This window comes from Peromyscus maniculatus, chromosome 17 (genome assembly GCF_049852395.1).
Source record: "Peromyscus maniculatus bairdii isolate BWxNUB_F1_BW_parent chromosome 17, HU_Pman_BW_mat_3.1, whole genome shotgun sequence".
In the NCBI taxonomy this organism is placed as follows: domain Eukaryota; kingdom Metazoa; phylum Chordata; class Mammalia; order Rodentia; family Cricetidae; genus Peromyscus; species Peromyscus maniculatus.
The window spans coordinates 2,074,193-2,093,650 of record NC_134868.1 but is presented as its reverse complement, the minus strand read 5'-3'; the positions used below and the strand labels follow the sequence as shown (position 1 = coordinate 2,093,650).

Sequence of the window (19,458 nt, the reverse complement as noted above, 5' to 3'; positions counted from 1 at the left end):
TGGCTCAGGGTGGAGCCCCTGCCTAGAATCCCCAGTGAGGGGCTGGGGGCGTGGCTCAGGGGTGGAGCCCCGCCTAGAATCCCCAGTGAGGGGCTGGGGCGTGGCTCAGGGGTGGAGCCCCTGCCTAGAATCCCCCAGTGAGGGGCTGGGGGCGTGGTCAGGGTGGAGCCCCGCCTAGAATCCCCAGTGAGGGGCTGGGGGCGTGGCTCAGTGGCAAAGGGCAGACGTAGTATGTATGAGCCCCTGGTTCCTATCCCGTCCCATACACAGAAGCCAGCTCCAGCATCTGGCAGATGCCCTCTTGCAGGTCGGTAGCAGCCCTGCCCTGGCCTCTCTGCCTTTTATCTTAAAGTCTTAGGGATCTGAATCGTCCGGAACCTGGGGCACTGGGCTGCTTCCTGCTTCTTCTAGAGGCCTGGCCAAGGTCCTCAGGCGCCTCCCTCCACACCTGGGCTCTGGCTGTGGGAAACTGCCCTCTCAGGGGAAGGCGGTTTGCAGGCCCGAGAGACAGGCCAAGTGTGACTTCTAGGGCCTCGCAGTGAGTCAGGCCAAGGGGGCCTCCAGGGAGCCGTGTGAGGTGGGAATCTGCCTGGACCTGGCCAGCTTGGAAGCCCGCCCCTGGCTCTGCTTTCCAGAAGTCAGCTCCAGCTTGAAAGTTCTCACGGCTCAGCTCCCTGCGCTCCCCCAGTGCTGGCGGCACCTGGCTGAGTCTCTGCAGCCTGGGACCTAGCCCAGGGGGACCTGGCCAGAAGATGCCCATACACAAGAGAGGTGAGTGCCAATCAGCATCCCAACCCCAGCGTTTGTGGCACTCCCGTCCAGGCAGGGCCCCTGCTAAGCTTGCCTTCCAGGGTTCCCCGGGGCTGACCCAGCAGCCACAGCCCCCTCCTCACCAGCTGAACTCTGATACGCTGCCAGCAGCCATGTGCCCAGCCGCAGGGGTTGATTTAAGATTCGGTCCGCACCGTTCTTGGCACTGCTGATGGATGCGGTTGTTTTCAATCCGGGCACAGCTCCCAGCTCTGGCCAGCAAGCTCCAAGGGGTCGGAAGTTTCTTTGGACAAGAGGGAGGCTTTGCTGCCCCTCCCTCACTGGCTGCTTCCTCTGTGGACAGGATGCCAGGAGCTAATGCAGCCATCTTGTGGCTGTGATGAGCAAGGTAAGTGGATCATGGAGACATCCCAGCCTCCTAAACCCTTAAAGTCACAATCCATCCTCCCATCCTGGACCTTGGACCTCAGACTCCTTGTTATTCAAAATGCTACTTAAGACGCAGCAGACAGATTTTTGGAGAGCTGAGACCAAACAATTCAAAATTAGGGGCCAGCAAGATGGCTAGAATTCACCCCCCAGACCCACGTGTGAGGGCCAGAACTGACACCTGCGGCTTGCCCTTTGACCTCCGTGTGTGTTCCATGGTGTGCACACACGCCAAGCACATGCACACCAAACAGAACATGGCACAGCAGCTAAGAGTGCCATGAGTTCAGATTGTAGCACCCACAAAGAAACTGGAGCGTCTGTAACCCCAGTGCTGTGGCGGGCGGAGACCCCAGCTCCAGGGCCCATCATAGAGCAGCACGCTCATTCTCCTGCCTCTACTTGTACACGTACACATAATGTGAATGTGACGGACAGGCACGCAGCTCCAAGAGAGTGCTCCCCTAGCATGTGTGAGGCCCGGCATTCAGTTGTGAGGTAACACCCTTGCACACAAAACTGGGCATGGTGGTACACACTTATCATCCCAGCAGCCTAGAGCTGAGACGTGAGGGCTGCAAGTCTAACCCAGCCTGGGCTACAAAGGGAGATGTGCAGTAGCTTCCAGAAGTGGCCAGGGCCTGAGTTCGGGCTAAGAAGAAGCAAAGGAGTGAGGTGCCAGACGCTGAGCTGGGGGATGTCATAGTCCTGGATGCTGAGGGCACTTACCTTGTCACTGCACACCACATCAGAGGACAACCGTCAGGAGCTGGTTGTCTTCTTCCACCCCGTGCGACCCAGGGACCGAACTTAGGTCATCATGCTTGGTGGCAAGCTCCTTTACCCACGGAGCCATCTTGCCAGCCCTGTTCCACCTCGTTGAGTAGGAAAGCCCTCACCTGGTGCTCCTGTCTTAGTTATGAAGCGTCTGACACCGTGACCAAGGCACCTTAGGAAGGGAGAGTTCACTGGGCTTTGCAGGTTCAGAGGTGAGTCCGTGGGCATCCTGGCCGGCAGCCAGCCCTGCCGCAGCAGCCATGGCGCTGGAGCAGCAGCTGAGAAGCCACACAGTGAGACAACGACCACCAGGTAGGGAGCACACGGGAATGGAGCGGGCTTTTGAAAGCTCACAGCCAACCAGTGACATGCCTCCTCCAACAAGTCTACACCGCGTCATCCTCCCCACTTCCACCAACTGGTGGCCATTCTCATTGAGACCACCATGCCCAGTCTGTGTCCTCTGTCTATATTTCTGCTTACAGGAGAGGCAGCACATCTGTGAATTAGTCAGCTACTGCTACATAAGAAAAAGACCCAGCTGGGTGGTGGCGGCGCACCCCTTTAATCCCAGCACTTGGGAGGCAGAGGCAGGCGGATCTCTGTGAGTTCAAGGCCAGCCTGGTCTACAGAGTGAGATCCAGAACAGGCTCCAATGCTACAGAGAGAAACCCTGTCTTGAAAAACCAAAAGAAAAGAAAGAAAGAAAGAACCCCATAGCTAGGTGTGGTGGCACACCCCTTTAACCCCCAGAAGCAGGCAGATCTCTGAGTTCAAGGCCAGCCTGGACTTCAAGAGAGCATTCCCAGCAGGGCGTGGTGGCCCATGGCTTTAATCCCAGCAGACAGATCTCTGAGTTTGAGGCCAGCCTGGTCTACAGAGTGAGTTCAGGACAGCCTGGGCTACACAGAGAAATCTGTCTCAGTAGCCCCCATTCCCCCAAAAAAGTAGTAAGAGAGCATTCCAGGACAACTGGGGTTACAGAGTGAGACCCTGTCTCAAAAACAAAACAGAACACCTAAGAAACAGCCCTGCACGAATTGTTAACACATGGTTCTCCTGTGGGTGAGTGGGCATTGAGTGTGTCATCCAGGCTGATGAGGCTGCAGTCTGTTTCTGGCTGTGAGGCTATTGACTGGCAGCGCTCTGTGTTCCTGTCTTGCACACTTCTGAGGCCAGCAGCAAGCCAAGACTCCATTCCCGCCGCACGGTGTCCAAGGCCACGGGAACCGTGTTCAGCTGCTGAGGTCTCGCTAGGAGGCTGCTGTGCAGCTGCATCTACCCTGGGCACAGCACAAAGCCAAGGCCAACGTGACCAGTGGACGTTTCTCCCTGAAAAGAAAGAACCAAAGTATTCCAAGGCCAAGGCTGTGGGTACAGGCACAGGTGGAGAATGGGAACCAATAGGAGGACCCCCACCATCGACTTAGGGACTTCTTTTCACGTGGACCAGCTTCCTAAATGGGAACAGAGACCTGGATGCTGGGCAGCCAGGAAAAGGCAGGTCAGTGTAGCTGCCATGTGTGTGCCGGAAATTGATCCCGAGTCCTCTGCAAGAGCAGCCAGTGCTCCTAACCGCTCTCTCCCCAGCCCCTTGCTTCTTTAAAGGTTTTTATATATTACGTGAGTGCATGCGCATGAGGTCAGAGGACAGTTTGCAGGAGCCATTCCCTCGGTCCCACCATGTGGGTCTTGGGGTCTGAACTCAGGAACACACTGGGCTTCAAACCTTTTTGTGCCTGCCATCTTGCTGGTTCCTGGCTCAAGTGCAGGGTGGGTAGACGCGACCTGGGACCTCACCTGACTGTGCCATCCAGATGGACTCCAGGTCCACCTTTTGGTTATTTGCAGTACTGGGAGGAAACCTGGGGCTACCCAGCTGCACACACACACACACACACACCACATACAACTTTTCTGTGTTCCTGCCCGGTGGCCCCGCGGTCCCACAGCTATTCAGACCCAAGTAAACACACAGAGGTTTATATTAATTAAAACTATATGGCCTATTGGCTCAGGCTTCTCACTAGCTAGACCTTACGTCTTAAATTAACCCATTTCTATAAATCTATACTTTGCCACATGGCTCGTGGCTTACCCATATCTTTACATCTTGCTTCTCATGGTGATGGCTGGCAGCATCTTGATTCAGCCTTTCTATTCCCAGAATTCTCCTCGTCTGTTTATCCCGCCTATACTTCCTGCCTGGCTACTGACCGATCAACCCATCAGAGCAACACATTCACAGCATACAGAACATCCCACAGCAGCTAGGGTGAGGGGTTTCTCAGGTGTGCGCTGCATCTCAGGTAGTGTCCTTTAGCATCTGGCCATTCTCTCCCAGAGAGTTGTCCGGAGACAGGCAGTGTGGCAAGGCATTCTCACTTCTGCTTGGGAATCAGAAAGGGATGTCTGCAGCCGGTGGTGGTGGTGGCACAGGCCTTTAATCTCAGCACTCGGGAGGCAGAGCCAGGCGGATCTCTGTGAGTTCAAGGCCAGCCTAGTCTACAGAGAGAGATTCAGGACAGGCACCAAAACAACACAGAGAAACCCTGTCTCAAGAAACAAACAAACAAAAAAAAAAGAAAGAAAGAAAAAAAAGAAAAAAAGAAAGAGATGCCTGCAAGAGGGAGCCTTTTGCAGTAGGCTTTGGGGGATGAATAGGAGTTCCCTAAGCAGAAAATCACTCAGCAAACCTGTTTTCATGCCTACAGGTAGCATGTATTGTATTAGCTAGCAGACATGTATGAGCTGAAACCTTGAAGGAGAGAAAAATCCAGAGAGGATCGCAGATAGAAGTCCCCTGCCAGGCTGAGATCTTGAGGCTGGGGGTGACTCAGGTTTCATGACAGCTTCCATCTGCCCTGGTTTCACAGCGCAAGGTCAACTTACTTCGCTGTCATTAGTACATTAATGATGATGACAGTGATGTGAGTGTGAGTGAGTGTGTGTGTGAGTGTGTGTGTGAGAGCGCTGTGTGTGTGAGTGTGTGAGTCTGTGTGTGAGTGAGAGCGTTGTGTGTGTGTGAGTGTTGTGTGTGAGAGCGCTGTGTGTGTGAGTGTGTGAGTCTGTGTGAGTGAGAGTGTTGTGTGTGTGAGTGTGTGTGTGAGAGCGCTGTGTGTGTGAGTGTGTGAGTCTGTGTGTGAGTGAGAGCGTTGTGTGTGTGAATGTGTGTGAGAGAGCGTTGTGTGTGTGAGTGTGTGTGAGAGAGCGTTGTGTGTGTGAGTGTGTGAGTCTGTGTGTGAGTGAGAGTGTTGTGTGTGTGAATGTGTGTGAGTGTGTGAGTCTGTGTGTGAGTGTAAGCAGAGAAGTCTGTGAGTGTGTGTGTGTGTGTGTGTGTGTGTGTGTGTGTGTGTGTGTGTGTTGCATCCATGCAAGTGTTTTGCGTCTATTTACGAGCATGTAGAGACCAGGGCAGGACATCTGGAATATTCCACCCTCTCATCCTTATTTTCTTGAGACAATCTTTCACCATGTAGCCAGGCTGACTGGCCAGTGAACTCCCAGAATCCACCTGTCTCTGCTCCCCAGTGTTGGGTTACAGCACACCCAGCTTTTTACATGTGTGTGGGATCCAGACTCAGTCCCAATGCTTGTACAGCAAGCATGTTTACCCACAAAGCCAGTTTCCCAGCTCCTGTTTTTTTTTTGTTTTTGTTTTTTTTAAAAGAATAGTTATTTGGGGTTGGGGATTTAGCTCAGTGGTAGAGCGCTTGCCTAGAAAGCACAAGGCCCTGGGTTCAGAAGAAAAAGAAAAGAATAGTCATTTATAATTTACTATTTCTGTGTGCCTTGGTGAATGTGTGTGCAATACACAAGGAGGCCAGAAGGAGGCGCTGGATCCTCTGGCACTGGAGCTGCAGATGGTTGTGAGAGGCTGTGTGGGAATTGAACCTGGGCCTTGTGCCTTTCCTGCTGTCTTAGTTGCTGTTCTGTTACTCTGGAGATATTTACAGTTCACAGGTTTAGTCCATTATCCTCACACCGGACTTGGTGGCGTGCAGGCAGACATGGTGCTGGAGAAGGAGCTGAGAGTCCTCCATCTTTATCTGCAGGAAGTGAACTGAGCTAGGCATAGTTTGAGCATAGACCGTCACAGCCCTTCCCTACAGCAACACACTTCTGCCCGCGAGGCCACACCGCCTAACCAACCTTCTGCTCTATCAAATAGTGACACTTGCATTTGACTGTATGAGCTGTGGGACCTTTTTTTTTTTGTTTTTGTTTTTAGATGGGATTACTCTGTGTAACCCTGGCTGTCCTGGAACACTTGCTCTGCTGGCCTCAAACTCAGAGAGACCACCTGCCTCCGCCTCTAGAGTGCTAAGATTGAAGGTGAGCGCCACCACATCTTTGGGGCCATTCTTTTTTTTTTTTCCAAGACAGGGTTCCTCTGTATAGTTTTGGAGCCTGTCCTGGACCTCACTCTGTAGCCTAGGCTGGCCTCGAACTCACGGAGATCCACCTGGCTCTGCCTCCTGAGTGCTGGGATTAAAGGCGTGCGCCACCACCGCCCGGCCATTCGGGGGCCATTCTTAGTCAAACCAACACACCATCTACTGAGCCACCTCTCTGGGCCCCGCCCCGGAAGTCTCAGTCCTCCCACCTCAGTGTCCCCAGTGCTGGGTGACAGGTGTGTGCCACCACATCCTGCAATTTCCTTTGAGGGGAAGAGGAAGAGGGTCCCTCTATCGATTCTCTCCACGTCACCTCCGTCAGGCCTGAGGGGTTGGTCAGTGGATCAGGAGCGCTTAGGTCATGGTCAAGCCACTGCCCAGGAAGCAGGCTGGCTCTTCCACCACCTGGGAGTCAGAAAAGATCCAGTTGCAGGGGGCTGTGGGGTGGGCGGGGTGTGCAGAACACAGCCCCAGGTGTAACTTGCTGACCTTTGTGCCCTTCCAGCCCTCTGCCCCCCGTTTGCCTGTGGCTGTGAGGGTCGCCCTTGAGATCTGAGCTTAGAGTCAGCTGGTATTTAACCAACCCGTGTTAAAGTTCGCTAAAGCCTTCTGAAGCCACGTGGGAAGGAGTCTGGGACTGTAGTCAGGGCCCAGTCCTAGCCAGCCGTGGCCCTGTGTTTAATCTGTTCCTGGCATCTGAGGGCCCTGTCTGTGCCCTCTGACCTCTCTAGATGACGGCAAGAACTAGCTGGCAGACAGGCGTGTGTCCCAACTCTGCTCTGCTGGACAGAAATGGTGGTCTCAGGCAGTGCCAGATGGGAAAGATGGACTAAGCAGAGGTGTGGGGGTGCACAGAGGCCTCGTGTGCAGGCCTGGTTCCCTAGCCTGAGCACTGGATGCAGGATAGGCCCCCCCAGTCTTGGCACCTCAAGGCTCCATCCTCCTCTGTGCGGTGTCTTTCACAGTCACCCTCTGCACTGCAGACCCGTGTGTGATGTGTGTCCCGTTCTAAGTCCCCCTTCCTCTCTCTCTTTCTGTGTGTGGGAATGAGCGTGCAGGGGCCTCAGGAGGAGTTGATCCCGGGGGACCGGAGATACAGGTGTCACGAGTTCCTCCTGTGGGAGCTGGGAACAGAACTGGAGTCATTTGGGAGACCAGCAAACACTTGCTGGAGATAGCCCTTCCTCCAGCCCCTTCATTTTCAGCCCCTTCATTTTCATTTTTTTTAAACTTTGTTTTTAATTTTTTTCAAGATTTATTTATTTATTCATTCATTCATTTATATGGGTACTTTGTCTGCATATATATCTGCACATCAGAAGAGGGCATCAGGCAGTTGTGAGCTGCCATGTGGGTGCTGGGAATTGAACTCAGGACCTTTGGAACAGCAGAGAATAACCACTGAGCCATCTCACCAGCCCCTTGTTTTTAATTTTTTTAAAATAATTTATTTACTTATTTTATGTGCACTGCTGTTTGCCTTCATGTATGTCTGGGGTCCCCTGGAACTGGAGTTACAGATGGTTGTGAGCTGCCATGTGGGTGCTGGGAATTGAACTCGGGTCCTCTGGAAGAGCAGTCAGTGCTCTTAACCACTGAGCCATCTCTCCAGCCCCTGACTTTCATTTTTGAGGAGGGTCTTGCTATGCAGCCCAGGCTGGCTTTCGTCATCATGCCTCAGGCTCCTTGGTGCTGGTATCACAGGTATAAAGACTGCAAACTTAGAGCAACCTTGAAATGAGGTGCTGGCACAAGTCAGGAAGGTTGGGGATGTGGGCGCCTCTCCGTCAACAAAGGGTCAGCCTTGCAAGCCTGACCCGAGGTCCAATCCCCAGCATTCACAGGAAATGTCTGTCACGGCAGGGTGCATCTGTAATCCCAGCACAAGGGAGGCGGAGACTGGAGGATTCTTGGGACTTGCTGGCCAGTCAGCAATCTCTGGGCTCAGTGAGAGGCCATGACGCTAAAATGAAGGTGGGAGTGACCAAGGAGGACACTGAGGTTCACGGGAGTGTGTGTTCCATTTCCTACAGTAACTAAGTTTCAGGAGTGAATCTCAGACCTCTATAGATGCATGTGCCTTCCTTCCCATGCGCGGGCCCCTGTACATGCAGGCGCGCGCGCACGCGCACACACACACACACACACACACACACACACCTCAGAAAGTGCTCAAAACTGTGGTGACCCATGGGCTTGAAAGTCTGAGGCAGGAGGATCAGAAGTTCCAAGTCATTTCCAGCTATGTAGGGAGTTTGAGGCTAGCCTGGGCTACATGAGACCCTATCTGGGAGAAGAAAGGCTAGGTGTGGTGGTTCAGCACTTCCAAGCACTCAAGAAGATACACAGGAAGTTTTCCACAGGTTCAAGGCCAGCCTGGGCGGCACGATACCCTGTCTCAAAAACCAAACCACCTCCCAGTCTGTCCTCTCCCCCGACCTCCTGTGCATCCGTCCTCTCCAGCCACCTGGCCTTCATCTACCACCTGTTGTATTATGTGGCACTTGCTGCCCACTGGAAAGTCTGCCAAATGTGGGTCTGCCCTCTAGTGTCACTCTCGCCAAAGAGGAGGTCCTAGCTTCTGCTTCCCCGGTCCATCTTGCTGCCAACCCTGGGGTGTGAACCAGGGGACGAGGACCCCTCTGTGTGACTGGAGACAGCTAGCTGTTGCTCTCAGCTTGACTGCTTCCTGGCCACCTCTGCCACTGGGAGACTCAGCTCCCCCTTTTATTCCTGACCAAGGGTGGGTTCCTGGCCCTCCTGTGAGCACTCATGGAAAAGCAGACAGCTTTGACAAGACTGGGCTGGACACACACAGCAAGGAGTCAGAGGCGCTGCAGACTCCAGGCCACCCGATGAAGTGTCTGGTTGAGGGGGCCTGCAATATGGAGTGAGACTGGAAAGGCGTTAAAGATGACCCTGGGGTTCATGCTCTGGGGCATGGAGTGAGCCTCACGAAAGCCTGCAACTCCCTAGTGCTGGTGGCTGCAGCAAGCTCTCTCCGTGATACTGCTCTCGGGTCTCTCTGATCACTGATCTCTTTTCTTTTCTTCCTTCCTTCCTTTTCTTTTCTTTTCTTTTTTTTTTTTTTTTTGTTTTTTGAGACAGGGTTTCTCTGTGTAGCTTTGCGCCTTTCCTGGAACTCACTCTGTAGTCCAGGCTGGCCTCGAACTCACAGAGATCCACCTGCCTCTGCCTCCCGAGTGCTGGAATTAAAGGCGCGCGCCACTACCGACCGGCTCTTTTTTTTTTTTTTTTTTTTTTTAACTTCTTTTGTCTTCTTGAGACAGTCCCTCAGCCTGGCCTTGAATTCTCTATTGTAGCGAGGATGACTTTGAACTCCTGATCCTCCTGCCTCAGCCTCCTATGTGCTGGGATGACATGTGTATCCCTGTGCCCAGCTTCCATGACTTACTGCTGAGTGTATGCCAGAGGAAGGTGTTGGGTGTCTTTCTCCATTCCCGTCTACCTATTCCTTTGAGGCAGGGTCTCTCACTGAACATGGAGCTCATCTTTCAGCTACAATGACTTGACGTCACCTCCCTAACACCCAGGTCACAGACATGCATGGCCATGCCTGGTTTTTATTTGTATGCTGGGGATTCAGACTCAGGTTCCCATGCTTGTACCCATGGAGCCATCTCCCTAGCTCAATTTTTTTTAAATAACATTTTTCAATTATTTTAGATACCGAACAGTATCCCCTCTCTCCTCCTGTTCCCTGCCCTCCTCTCGTCTACCCACCCCCATCCACACCTCCTCCGTTCAGAGAGGAGCATTGCTCTAATATTTCTAAATTAAAAGTAAACTTCACTTATGCATCTGTGTGCGCGCGCTCGCCCGCCGAGGCAGAAGAGGGCGTTGGATGCCCGAGAACCGGAGTTGCAAGCGCTTGTGAGCTGCTCCACCTGCGTGCTGGGATCCAGAGCCGGGTCCCTCACTAGGGCGGCAGGTGCCCTTCCCCGCTGAGTCTCCGTCCCGTGTCCCGGGCTGACTGAACTCACTGCAGCTAAGGATGGCTGGAACTCCGGATCCCCTGGCTGCAGCACTCTGCGCCATCACACCCAGCAGGGTCGCTGTTCTTAGACGGCGCGGCACATTTCTCTAGATCTGAAACTTGATTATGGTAACTGCGTGTGTGTGTTGCTGGGGACCGGCCCCGGCTTCTGTGTGCCGAGCCAGGCTATGCCCAGAAGCGGCACCTCGGGCCCCCTGCTCCCGTCCCCGGCCGAGTGCCCCAGCGGCCCAGGGACCACGGCTGCGGGTTCGCGCCGCTGCCCCGGGGTACAGCGTGCGCTCCATAACTGCTCAGTGACAGCTGGAGCCCCGTGAATGCGGGCGCCAGTGCTGCCTGCGCCCGTGCCGCCGCCTCCGCCGCTCCCGCCACTCGGGGACGGCACAGGACCCGCACGCAGGCCCCCGCCGTGCAGCCGACCGCGCACCGCAGGGCGCGTGCGTAGCCACGCCCCCCGTCCCCCCCCCCGACCCCCCACTTCCCAACGCGCTCCCTAGGTGCGCGCATGCGTCTCACCCCCGCGCCGCGCGCCGCCCCAGGGCGCCTGCGCCATGCTCCGGGGCCGCGTTTGCATCTGCGCACTGCTCCCCAGCCGTGGGCCCGGCTGGCGCCTGCGCAGTGGCGCCCGCGAGTGGGGGGGGGGCTGAAGAGGTGGAGGAGGAGGAGGAGGAGGAGGCGGCGGCGAGAAGATGGCGACTTCGAACAATCCGCGGAAATTTAGCGAGAAGATCGCACTGCACAACCAGAAGCAAGCGGAGGAGACGGCGGCCTTCGAGGAGGTCATGAAGGACCTGAGCCTGACGCGGGCCGCGCGGGTGAGAGCGCGGGGGAGGGGACGGGAGGAGGGCGGGGAGGAGGGAGAGGCGCGGGGGCGGGGCTGCGGCCGCCGCAGGTGTCCCCACGCCGCCAGCCGGTGCGGCGCGGAGCGGAGCGGCCACCGTGCTCCCGGGGCTGGACAGGTGGCCTCGCCGCGGCCGCCCGAGGGCTCGGGTGTCGCCCACCGCCGCTGCCCGCGGGGACTGCGCCCGCTCCGCAGCCACCAGGACGGACACGTGTCACCCCCATTGCCGCCCGATGGGACGGGGACTCCATCATTGCTACCTCGGGGACGTCCGTCTCCATCATTGCTACCTGCGGGGACAGGTGGCTCCATCACTGCCACCCGAGGGGACGGTTGTTCCCCTTCATGCCTACTTGTGGGAGTAGGGGGGCCACTGCTGCTACCCGAGGAGGTAGTTGTCACCCGTTGTGTGCCCGAGGAGGGGGCGCTGTAACTTGTCACCTCGGCCGCCTTGGGTATTCCTACTTCTGCCATGAAGCAGAGGTTGTTCCTCTCGGATAGCTAAGTGGCCCTCCATGGGGTCCCCAGAGGTTTGGAATCAGCATGGAGGCCCCTGCTGGGCTCCTGGGCGGCCTCTGTGCTGGGGACCAGGTGATGGGGACATTCATGACAGGGGACAGCTGGCCTGGATGGAAGGTGTGACTGCCCCGGGTGGCTGGGCCGCTTGGCTGGTCCTGCTGGGTTCCTGGCCATGTGCAGTGCCTGGTGCCTGACCCTTCCATGTCTAGTGTGTGGTGTCAGACGTTCCTCCGGGGTCAAGGACAGGATGGTGCTTAGCGTGGGCGGCAGGGACCTCGCCGTATGGCATGTTCTGCACACTCTTGGGCCTAGGTTGCAGACACCCATGTTCCTGGTTTCTGAGACCCACTTCCTGCTTCCCAGGTGACCTGCCAGGGACAGGTCAGCTGGAGCCTTTGGTGAGTTTGTAACCAGTTTCTTGTTTCTCCGGGATGAAATGTGTGTTGGGATATGCCATTTTCTGACTCAGCAGACCCAGTCCCCTGTGTGATGGAGGGGGACTCATGTTCTCCCTCAGCACAGAGAGAAAGTCACGGTTGGTGAATGAATGAACAAATAAAAAGTGTGTCACCCTGTGTCACTCACAGTTCAGGGCAGCTGAGGCTTTTCTTGTTTCCAGCAAATAGTAGGTGCCTGCATACAGTTGGTGTCAAATGTTTGCACTGTAACCAGAACAGAGAGTTCCATGGCCGACGTTTCGATGGAAGTCTGGTTTCTTCCAGGAGTTGGGAATGAATGATTGTGGAAAAGACTTGACTGCTGAGGCAGGGTCTTATGTAGCAAAGGCTAGCCCTGAACTCACTGAGTTGCTGAGGGTGAAGTCTTGATGTTCCTGCCTCCACTCCCCGGGTGCCACCATACCTGTCGGGAAAGGATTTAGAGCTTGGCTGGAGTGGAGAAGTGTGGTGTGTGTGGCCTGCGGCCACACAGCACCCTCCCAGCTGTGCCGCCGCGGCCGCCCCATCCGCAGCCCGGCCTCCGTCATCCCGTAGCGCTTGTCCGTGCTTCGTTCCCCCCCCCCCCGTCCCCCCCCCCCCTCCCCGAGCTAACACAGTAGGGAAGGCGCTTTCCGCCAAACCTGAGGGGGACCTGACCCGCAGACTTGTCCTCTGACCTCTGTGCGTGCGGTGTCCCGAAAGTGGCCTAAGTTCATAAGTTCAAAATATACATAGCAGGTGGGGTGTGATAGCACATGCCTGTCTCTCAGCAGTCTGGGGGTTGAGGCAGGGGGATCGCTGTGAATTTGAGACCTTTCAAAGACAGCAAAACAAATCTTAAAAAAAAAGGTAAAAGGGGGTGCTAAGGATATGGCTTATAAAAGTGTGAGGACTGGATTTTGTCCCCCAGCGGGCTGTAAGAAGCATGTGCCCGCACTGGCAGCCTGTGGAAGCAGTCAGGCGATGTCAGGGCCCACCAGCCAGCCTGGTCTACAGAGCGAGTTCCAGGGCAGCCAGAGCTACACAGAGAAACCCTGTCTTGAAAAACAAGGGGTTGGGGATTTAGCTCAGTGGTAAGCGCAAGGCCCTGGGTTCAGTTCTCAGCTCTGAAAAAAAAAAGAAAAACGAACAGTGTGAAGGCTCCTAAAGAACAGTGCCTGAGGCTGGCCTGTAGTCTCTACACACATGTGTACACACAACCACATCCACACACAAAAAAAGGAAAAAAAGACAAAATTTACCATTTTTTGAAAAAGAAGTTACGTTTTGATTTATTTTGAGAGTTAGGGCTGTGAGGTCAGACTACAGCTTGTGGGATTGCTTCTCTCTGGCCACCACGTGGGTCCCAGGGTCACAGCGGGTTGTTAGGCTTGGCGGCAAGCTCCATCACCGGCCGAGCTGTCTCACGGGCTCCTTTCATAGTTCCTGGACATCTTGGGGTCCACCAGCTTGTACCTGCACCTTTGCTACCCCATGCTGTGGGGTGGCGCTGGAGTACTCTGTCTGTTGTCCTAGACGTGTGGGGATCCTCACCTCTCCGCCCCCTGGGAACTGAACCCTGGACACAGGTATCCGTGCCGCGTCCTGATCTCTGTGTCCTAGGAAGATGGCGGGCCACTGGAGACTGCCAGTGTGGAACATGCAGAGGGGCTGGTGGCCCGAGCAAGGAGGTGGGCAGCCGGTGGGGTGGGGTGGGGTTCGGGCTGCTTGCTCACCATTGGCTTGGGACACTGGCTTCCTGGTATAACTGGGTATCTTAGGCCACAGGCCATGGGCCACAGTGTCCTTTGTCAGCTAGGTGGGGTGGCACGCGTCTGCTGTCCCAGATGCTGTGGAAGCTGAATCACGAGAGCCTAGAGAGCAGTATTGAGGCCAGCTGGACCGCAGCGAGGCCCTCTCTCCACAGAAACAGTAAGACGGGATGGCCCTGCCTGGGCTGAGGGGTGGCTTTCTGGCCTTTATGTGTGACAGGGGTGGCTTTGCTGAGGATAGGGCCTGGAACATTTGTTATTCACTGTGTGTATGTGTGTGTGTGTGTGCACGCCCGCCATAGCACATGTGCGGAGATCAGAGAACAGTGGACAGCTTGCTGGAATTGGTTCCTGCCTTCTCTCATGTGAGTCCTGGACATTGAACCTGGTTCGTCAGGCTTGGCAGCAATCACCTTCCACCCGCTGAGCCATCTCGCTGGCCCTTTGGCACCTTCTCCTTTGCCGCCGGCTACCAGGGCTACCATCTGTGACCTTTGCAGAGGAAATACCCCACTGCTGTCAGGAGGGTGGGAGTGACACCCTCATTACTGCCCCCCTCTAGAAGCTCCTCCAGGGAGTGGGGTGCACCCCCACAGCATCTGGATGGTGGCCTGTGAAAGCCATCTGTCTGTCTCTGCTCAGCTCCGGGACCTGGCAGTGAGACCTTTCTTGGTGAAAGGGCTCTGTAGATGGAATTCGTGAGGTCACTGGCACCTTCTAAAAGCAGAGGTGGCTGGGTATGGTCGCATGCACTTCTCATCCAGCACTCAGGAGGCTGAGGTGGAAGGGTCAGGAGTTCAAGGCCAGCCTCAGCTACATGAGACCCTGTCTCCAAAAAGTCTAAGTAAAATAGAGAAGATCAGACTCTACAGGAAACAGGATGTGGAGATGCAGCCATGTGAAAACAAGGAGAGGGGCAGCGTCAGCATCCTCCTGGAGAATGCCCGCCTGGAGCATCCAGCAGGCACTGGTTCTGTGACACTGTGGTGGCAGACTTTTGTCCCCCGGGATCTGGAAGACAGGCCTCCCTGTCATTTACAGCTCTGTTACTTTCTTAGTTTTGGTTTTTTTGTTTGTTTTTGTTTCCCGAGACAGGGTCTCACTACGTATCCCTGGCTGGTGTAGAACTCGCTCTGTAGTCCAGGCTGGCCTCAGACTCAGAGATCCACCTGCCTCTGTCTCCCCGGTACTGGGATTAAAGGTGTGCGCCATAACACCTGGCCCCTTGGTCACTTAAAAAATACTTACTTATTATTTATTTAATTTATGTATATCAGTGTTTGCCTACGTGTGTATATGTGCCATGTGAATGCTTAGCTCCCAAGTAGACAGAAGACAGAATCAGATCACTGGAAACTGGAGTTACGGATAGTTGTGAACCTCCATGTGGGTGCTGTAAGAACAGCAAGTGCTCCTAACCACTGAGCCATCTCTCCAGCCCCAGACCCCAGAATGTAAAGACAAGGTGAGGGTGGTGATAAGATGTGTTCCAGAGAGAAAAGAGCTGCCAAGTCTGATGACCTGAGTTTGGTCCTGGACCGACCTGGTGTGTCTTAGGGTTTCTTTTTTTCTTTTCTTTGTAAAGGTTTAGTTATTACATATACAGTGGTCTGTCTGCATGTATCCCTGCACACCTGAAGAGGGCACCAGATCTCCTTGTAGATGGTTGTGAGCCACCATGTGGTTGCTGGGAATTGAACTCAGGACCTCTGGAAGAGCAGTCAGTGCCCTTAACCACTGAGCCATCTCTCCAGCTCATGTCTTAACGTTTTTATTGTAATAAGACACCACAACCAAAATCAACTTGGGGAGGCAGGGGATTATTCCAGTTTAAAACTCACCCCCCCCCATTAAAGGAGAGGGGGGCAGGACCTGGAGGAGCTCATGCCGAGGCCATGGAGGGTGCTGCTTACTGGCTTGCACAGCTGCTTTCTTACAGCACCCAGGACCAGCAGCCCAGGGGCTGCGCTGTGCACTGCGAGCTGGGCCCTGCCACATCAATCAAGAAAACGCACCACGGGCTGAATCTAGTGGGGGCATTTTCTCAATTGAGGTTCCCTTTTCCAAAACGACTCTGGTTTCTGTTGGTTGATAGAAATTGTAGCCAGCACATGGTAGAAAGAAAACACCAACTTCTGCAAGTTGTGTCTTTCCCTTTAAAACACACACACACACACACACACACACACACACACACACACACACACACACACACACACACAGGCATCCACACACCCCTCCCCAAACATACAGCACAAAGAAACAGAAAAAAGTAAAGCTGGTTATGGACTGTGGGGCCAGACCATGTGTCAAAGCAAACAAGCAAATGGACAGTGTAGCTCAGGGGTGGAGCCCCGCCTAGGATCCCCAGTGAGGGGCTGGGGGCGTGGTCAGGGTGGAGCCCCGCCTAGGATCCCCAGTGAGGGGCTGGGGGCGTGGTCAGGGGTGGAGCCCCCGCCTAGGATCCCCAGTGAGGGGCTGGGGGCGTGGCCAGGGGTGGAGCCCCTGCCTAGAATCCCCAGTGAGGGGCTGGGGGCGTGGCTCAGGGTGGAGCCCCTGCCTAGAATCCCCAGTGAGGGGCTGGGGGCGTGGTCAGGGGTGGAGCCCCTGCCTAGACTCCCCAGTGAGGGGCTGGGGGCGTGGTCAGGGTGGAGCCCTGCCTAGAATCCCCAGTGAGGGGCTGGGGGCGTGGTCAGGGTGGAGCCCCTGCCTAGACTCCCCAGTGAGGGGCTGGGGGCGTGGCTCAGGGTGGAGCCCCTGCCTAGAATCCCCAGTGAGGGGCTGGGGGCGTGGTCAGGGTGGAGCCCCGCCTAGGATCCCCTGATGAGACGCTAAGGTGGTTCAATTTCTTCTGTTGACTTGTTTCCAAATCCAAGTCTGTGTTCCTCCTGCCCCAGGAGGCAGAGGCTGCATTTGCAGCCAGTCATTCCTTGTCCCAGTTCTGGTGCTGGCCATGACACCATGACATGGAGCTTGGCCTGCACCTCTTATTTCCACAGAGTGTGTTCACTGTTGCCTGCACAGAATGTGTGCCTGGGTTAGTCCAGGAGGTGGCCCAGCGCAAGAGGCTCTCAGAGGGCTGACCCTGGTCAGGTGCCTCTGTTCACACCGCAGGCAGCAGGTGACACTGGGTGGTCCTGCAGGCAGTGCTGGTGATGGAACGTGGGGCCCCTGTGTGCTGCAGGGCTCTGCAATGGAGCCACACCACCACCCCTGCGTTTCTGTTTTGGTGACAGAAACTCCACTTCGTGGGGCATGCAGTGGTGTGGGCACTGTGACCAGCTGTCGGTGTTTGGAGGTGGGCATGCAGTGGTGTGGGCACTGGACCAGCTGTCGGTGTTTGGAGGTGGGCATGCAGTGGTGTGGGCACTGTGACCAGCTGTCGGTGTTTGGAGGTGGGCATGCAGTGGTGTGGGCACTGTGACCAGCTGTCGGTGTTTGGAGGTGGGCATGCAGTGGTGTGGGCACTGGACCAGCTGTTGGTGTTTGGAGGTGGGGCATGCAGTGGTGTGGGCACTGTGACCAGCTGTCGGTGTTTGGAGGTGGGCATGCAGTGGTGTGGGCACTGTGACCAGCTGTCGGTGTTTGGAGGTGGGCATGCAGTGGTGTGAGCACTGACAAGAGACCTGGGCCTGGCTCACCCAAGTGGAAAAGGGAGTTGAACCCTCTGCTGGGGAGCAACTGGCTGGTGGCCCTGGGACGGTTGTACTGCACCAGGCAAGGACTCTGTGTAAGCTCTGCGGGGCAGGGGTAGGGTCTTTCCCTGTCATAATTCCCCAGGGTCAAGGTGCAGTACCTACCTTGACTCCTGCCTTGGCATCTCCTGGTTCCCAATCATGGCCCCCCGAACCCCTTGTTTGGGGCTCGTTGGACTTAACTGGGTTATGCTGTGTGAGTTACTATCTGTGCCAGTGGCTTTCTGGTTTCAGCTTGACCTCATGTGGACATAGAGGTGGGGTGCAGCCAGGGAGACAGTGGGACCTGGTGCCTGCTGAGGAGGTGTCACAGCCGCCAGTCATTTGGTGGGCACACTGCCGTCCCTGCCCTTGGGAAGGGGAGGCAGGGAGATCAAGACGTCCATCCTGGCTACTTATGAAGTCTGAGTCGGCCCAGGCTGCATGAGACCGAGGGCTGGGGAGGTGGTGTCACTGGTGAAGTGCTAGCGTGTAAGATAAAGACCCGAGAGTGATCACAGAATCTGCAGAGGAAGCTGGGTCCATGCCGAATGTCTGTGACCCCAGCACAGGGGGCCAGGGAAGGGAGGATTCCTGGTGCTGCCCAGCCAGTAGCTCTGGGTTACTGGGAGTTCATCTCAAGAGAAACAAGATGGGAGCCGTTGAGGAAACACGGGCATCGACCTGTGGCCTCCGTGTGCCGATGTACATACATGTGTGCAGCGCACAGACCGAACCCAGCACCAAGTGTAGTGTCAGAGCTGCGATCCCAGCGTGCAGGAAGCCGAGGCCAGAAGACTCAGCTTTGGTTACATATTGAGACTAACCAAGCAACCATGAGTGCACCCCTGCCCAACTCACTATTGAGGCTGAGGCAGGGGGGTTGTGGGTTCCAGGCTAGCCTTGGCAGCATGGCAGACCCCCACTGGCTACTCCAGGAGAGCTCACCCAAAGCTAAGCCTGCCTCAGAGGTGTGCAGTCACAACTGGAGGGAGGAGGCTTGGCCCTGAGTGTCTGGGGGCTGTGTGTACAGGGTGGGCAGCGGCTATGACTGCGTGAGACCCGGACGCATGTCACAGCCAGAGGCGGGCACATGAGAGCCGAGAGCTCATGCCGCAGAGCATGAGTTGGGCAAGCCAGACTGATGCAGTCAGTGCCCGAGTGATCTCTCTCGTATCATGCAGTCTGGGAGCATGGCAGCCATCAGGCCCCCGCAGCAGGTGTGCCAGTCTGCCGGAACCCGTGTCCAGAGGAAATGGCTCTCGGAGTAGAGGCTGGGGAGAGTGACTGGGAGGGAGGGAGGCAGGGGCGGGAACGGGAGCCTTGGAGGACTACAGGAAAGGCAGTGTGGGCTGGCTGGCGTGGAGTTGCAGGTGCTCCTGTGTTGATGGCAGCCCCCAGGGAGGAGCCCTGCACACATCTGTGTTGCTCAGGTGAGGTGTCATGTGGCTTCTAACCTGACCTCTTGCTCGTGTTCCTGGCCTTCCAACACAGGACATTGCCCCCATCACCTACTCATCTGTTGTGAGGCATGGCGTTTAGAACCTACACACCCTCACATCTGCCTCCATCCACGCTGGATGTGAAGCCTTCTAGGACACTTCTCAGGGGATGTCTTTCCCTGGGTGTTCCCTAGTAGCAGGAAAGGGCGCAAAGCTTGAGGAAGGCATGGGCACTGAGGCCATGGCAGTGACAGGTCAGTGGGTTCCCGGCAGCTGTGTGGGTGGGGGAGGTCTGTCCTGGAGCTTATGGACAGCTGTGGCTGGGGACAGCCGCCGGTCACTCCTCTCGTGCCGCCCATCTAGCGCAGCCTGTTCAGGTGGGTGTCTGTCCCAGCCAGCTCTGGC

The 19,458-nt window shown here is 55.9% G+C and overlaps 1 protein-coding gene across 5 annotated transcripts in view; it reads left to right on the top strand.

Annotated features, from left to right (window-relative positions):
• Positions 1-11,018: 11,018 nt before the first annotated feature.
• Positions 11,019-19,458, top strand: part of Crtc1 (CREB regulated transcription coactivator 1) — a 57,600-nt gene continuing 49,160 nt past the window's right edge. For all 5 annotated transcript variants that reach the window (XM_076553082.1, XM_076553081.1, XM_076553080.1 and 2 more), the window contains exon 1: positions 11,019-11,204. In XM_076553082.1, coding sequence (XP_076409197.1) covers positions 11,079-11,204 — 126 coding nt within the window. In that variant the 5' untranslated portion in view covers positions 11,019-11,078. The remainder of the gene's footprint in view (positions 11,205-19,458) is intronic.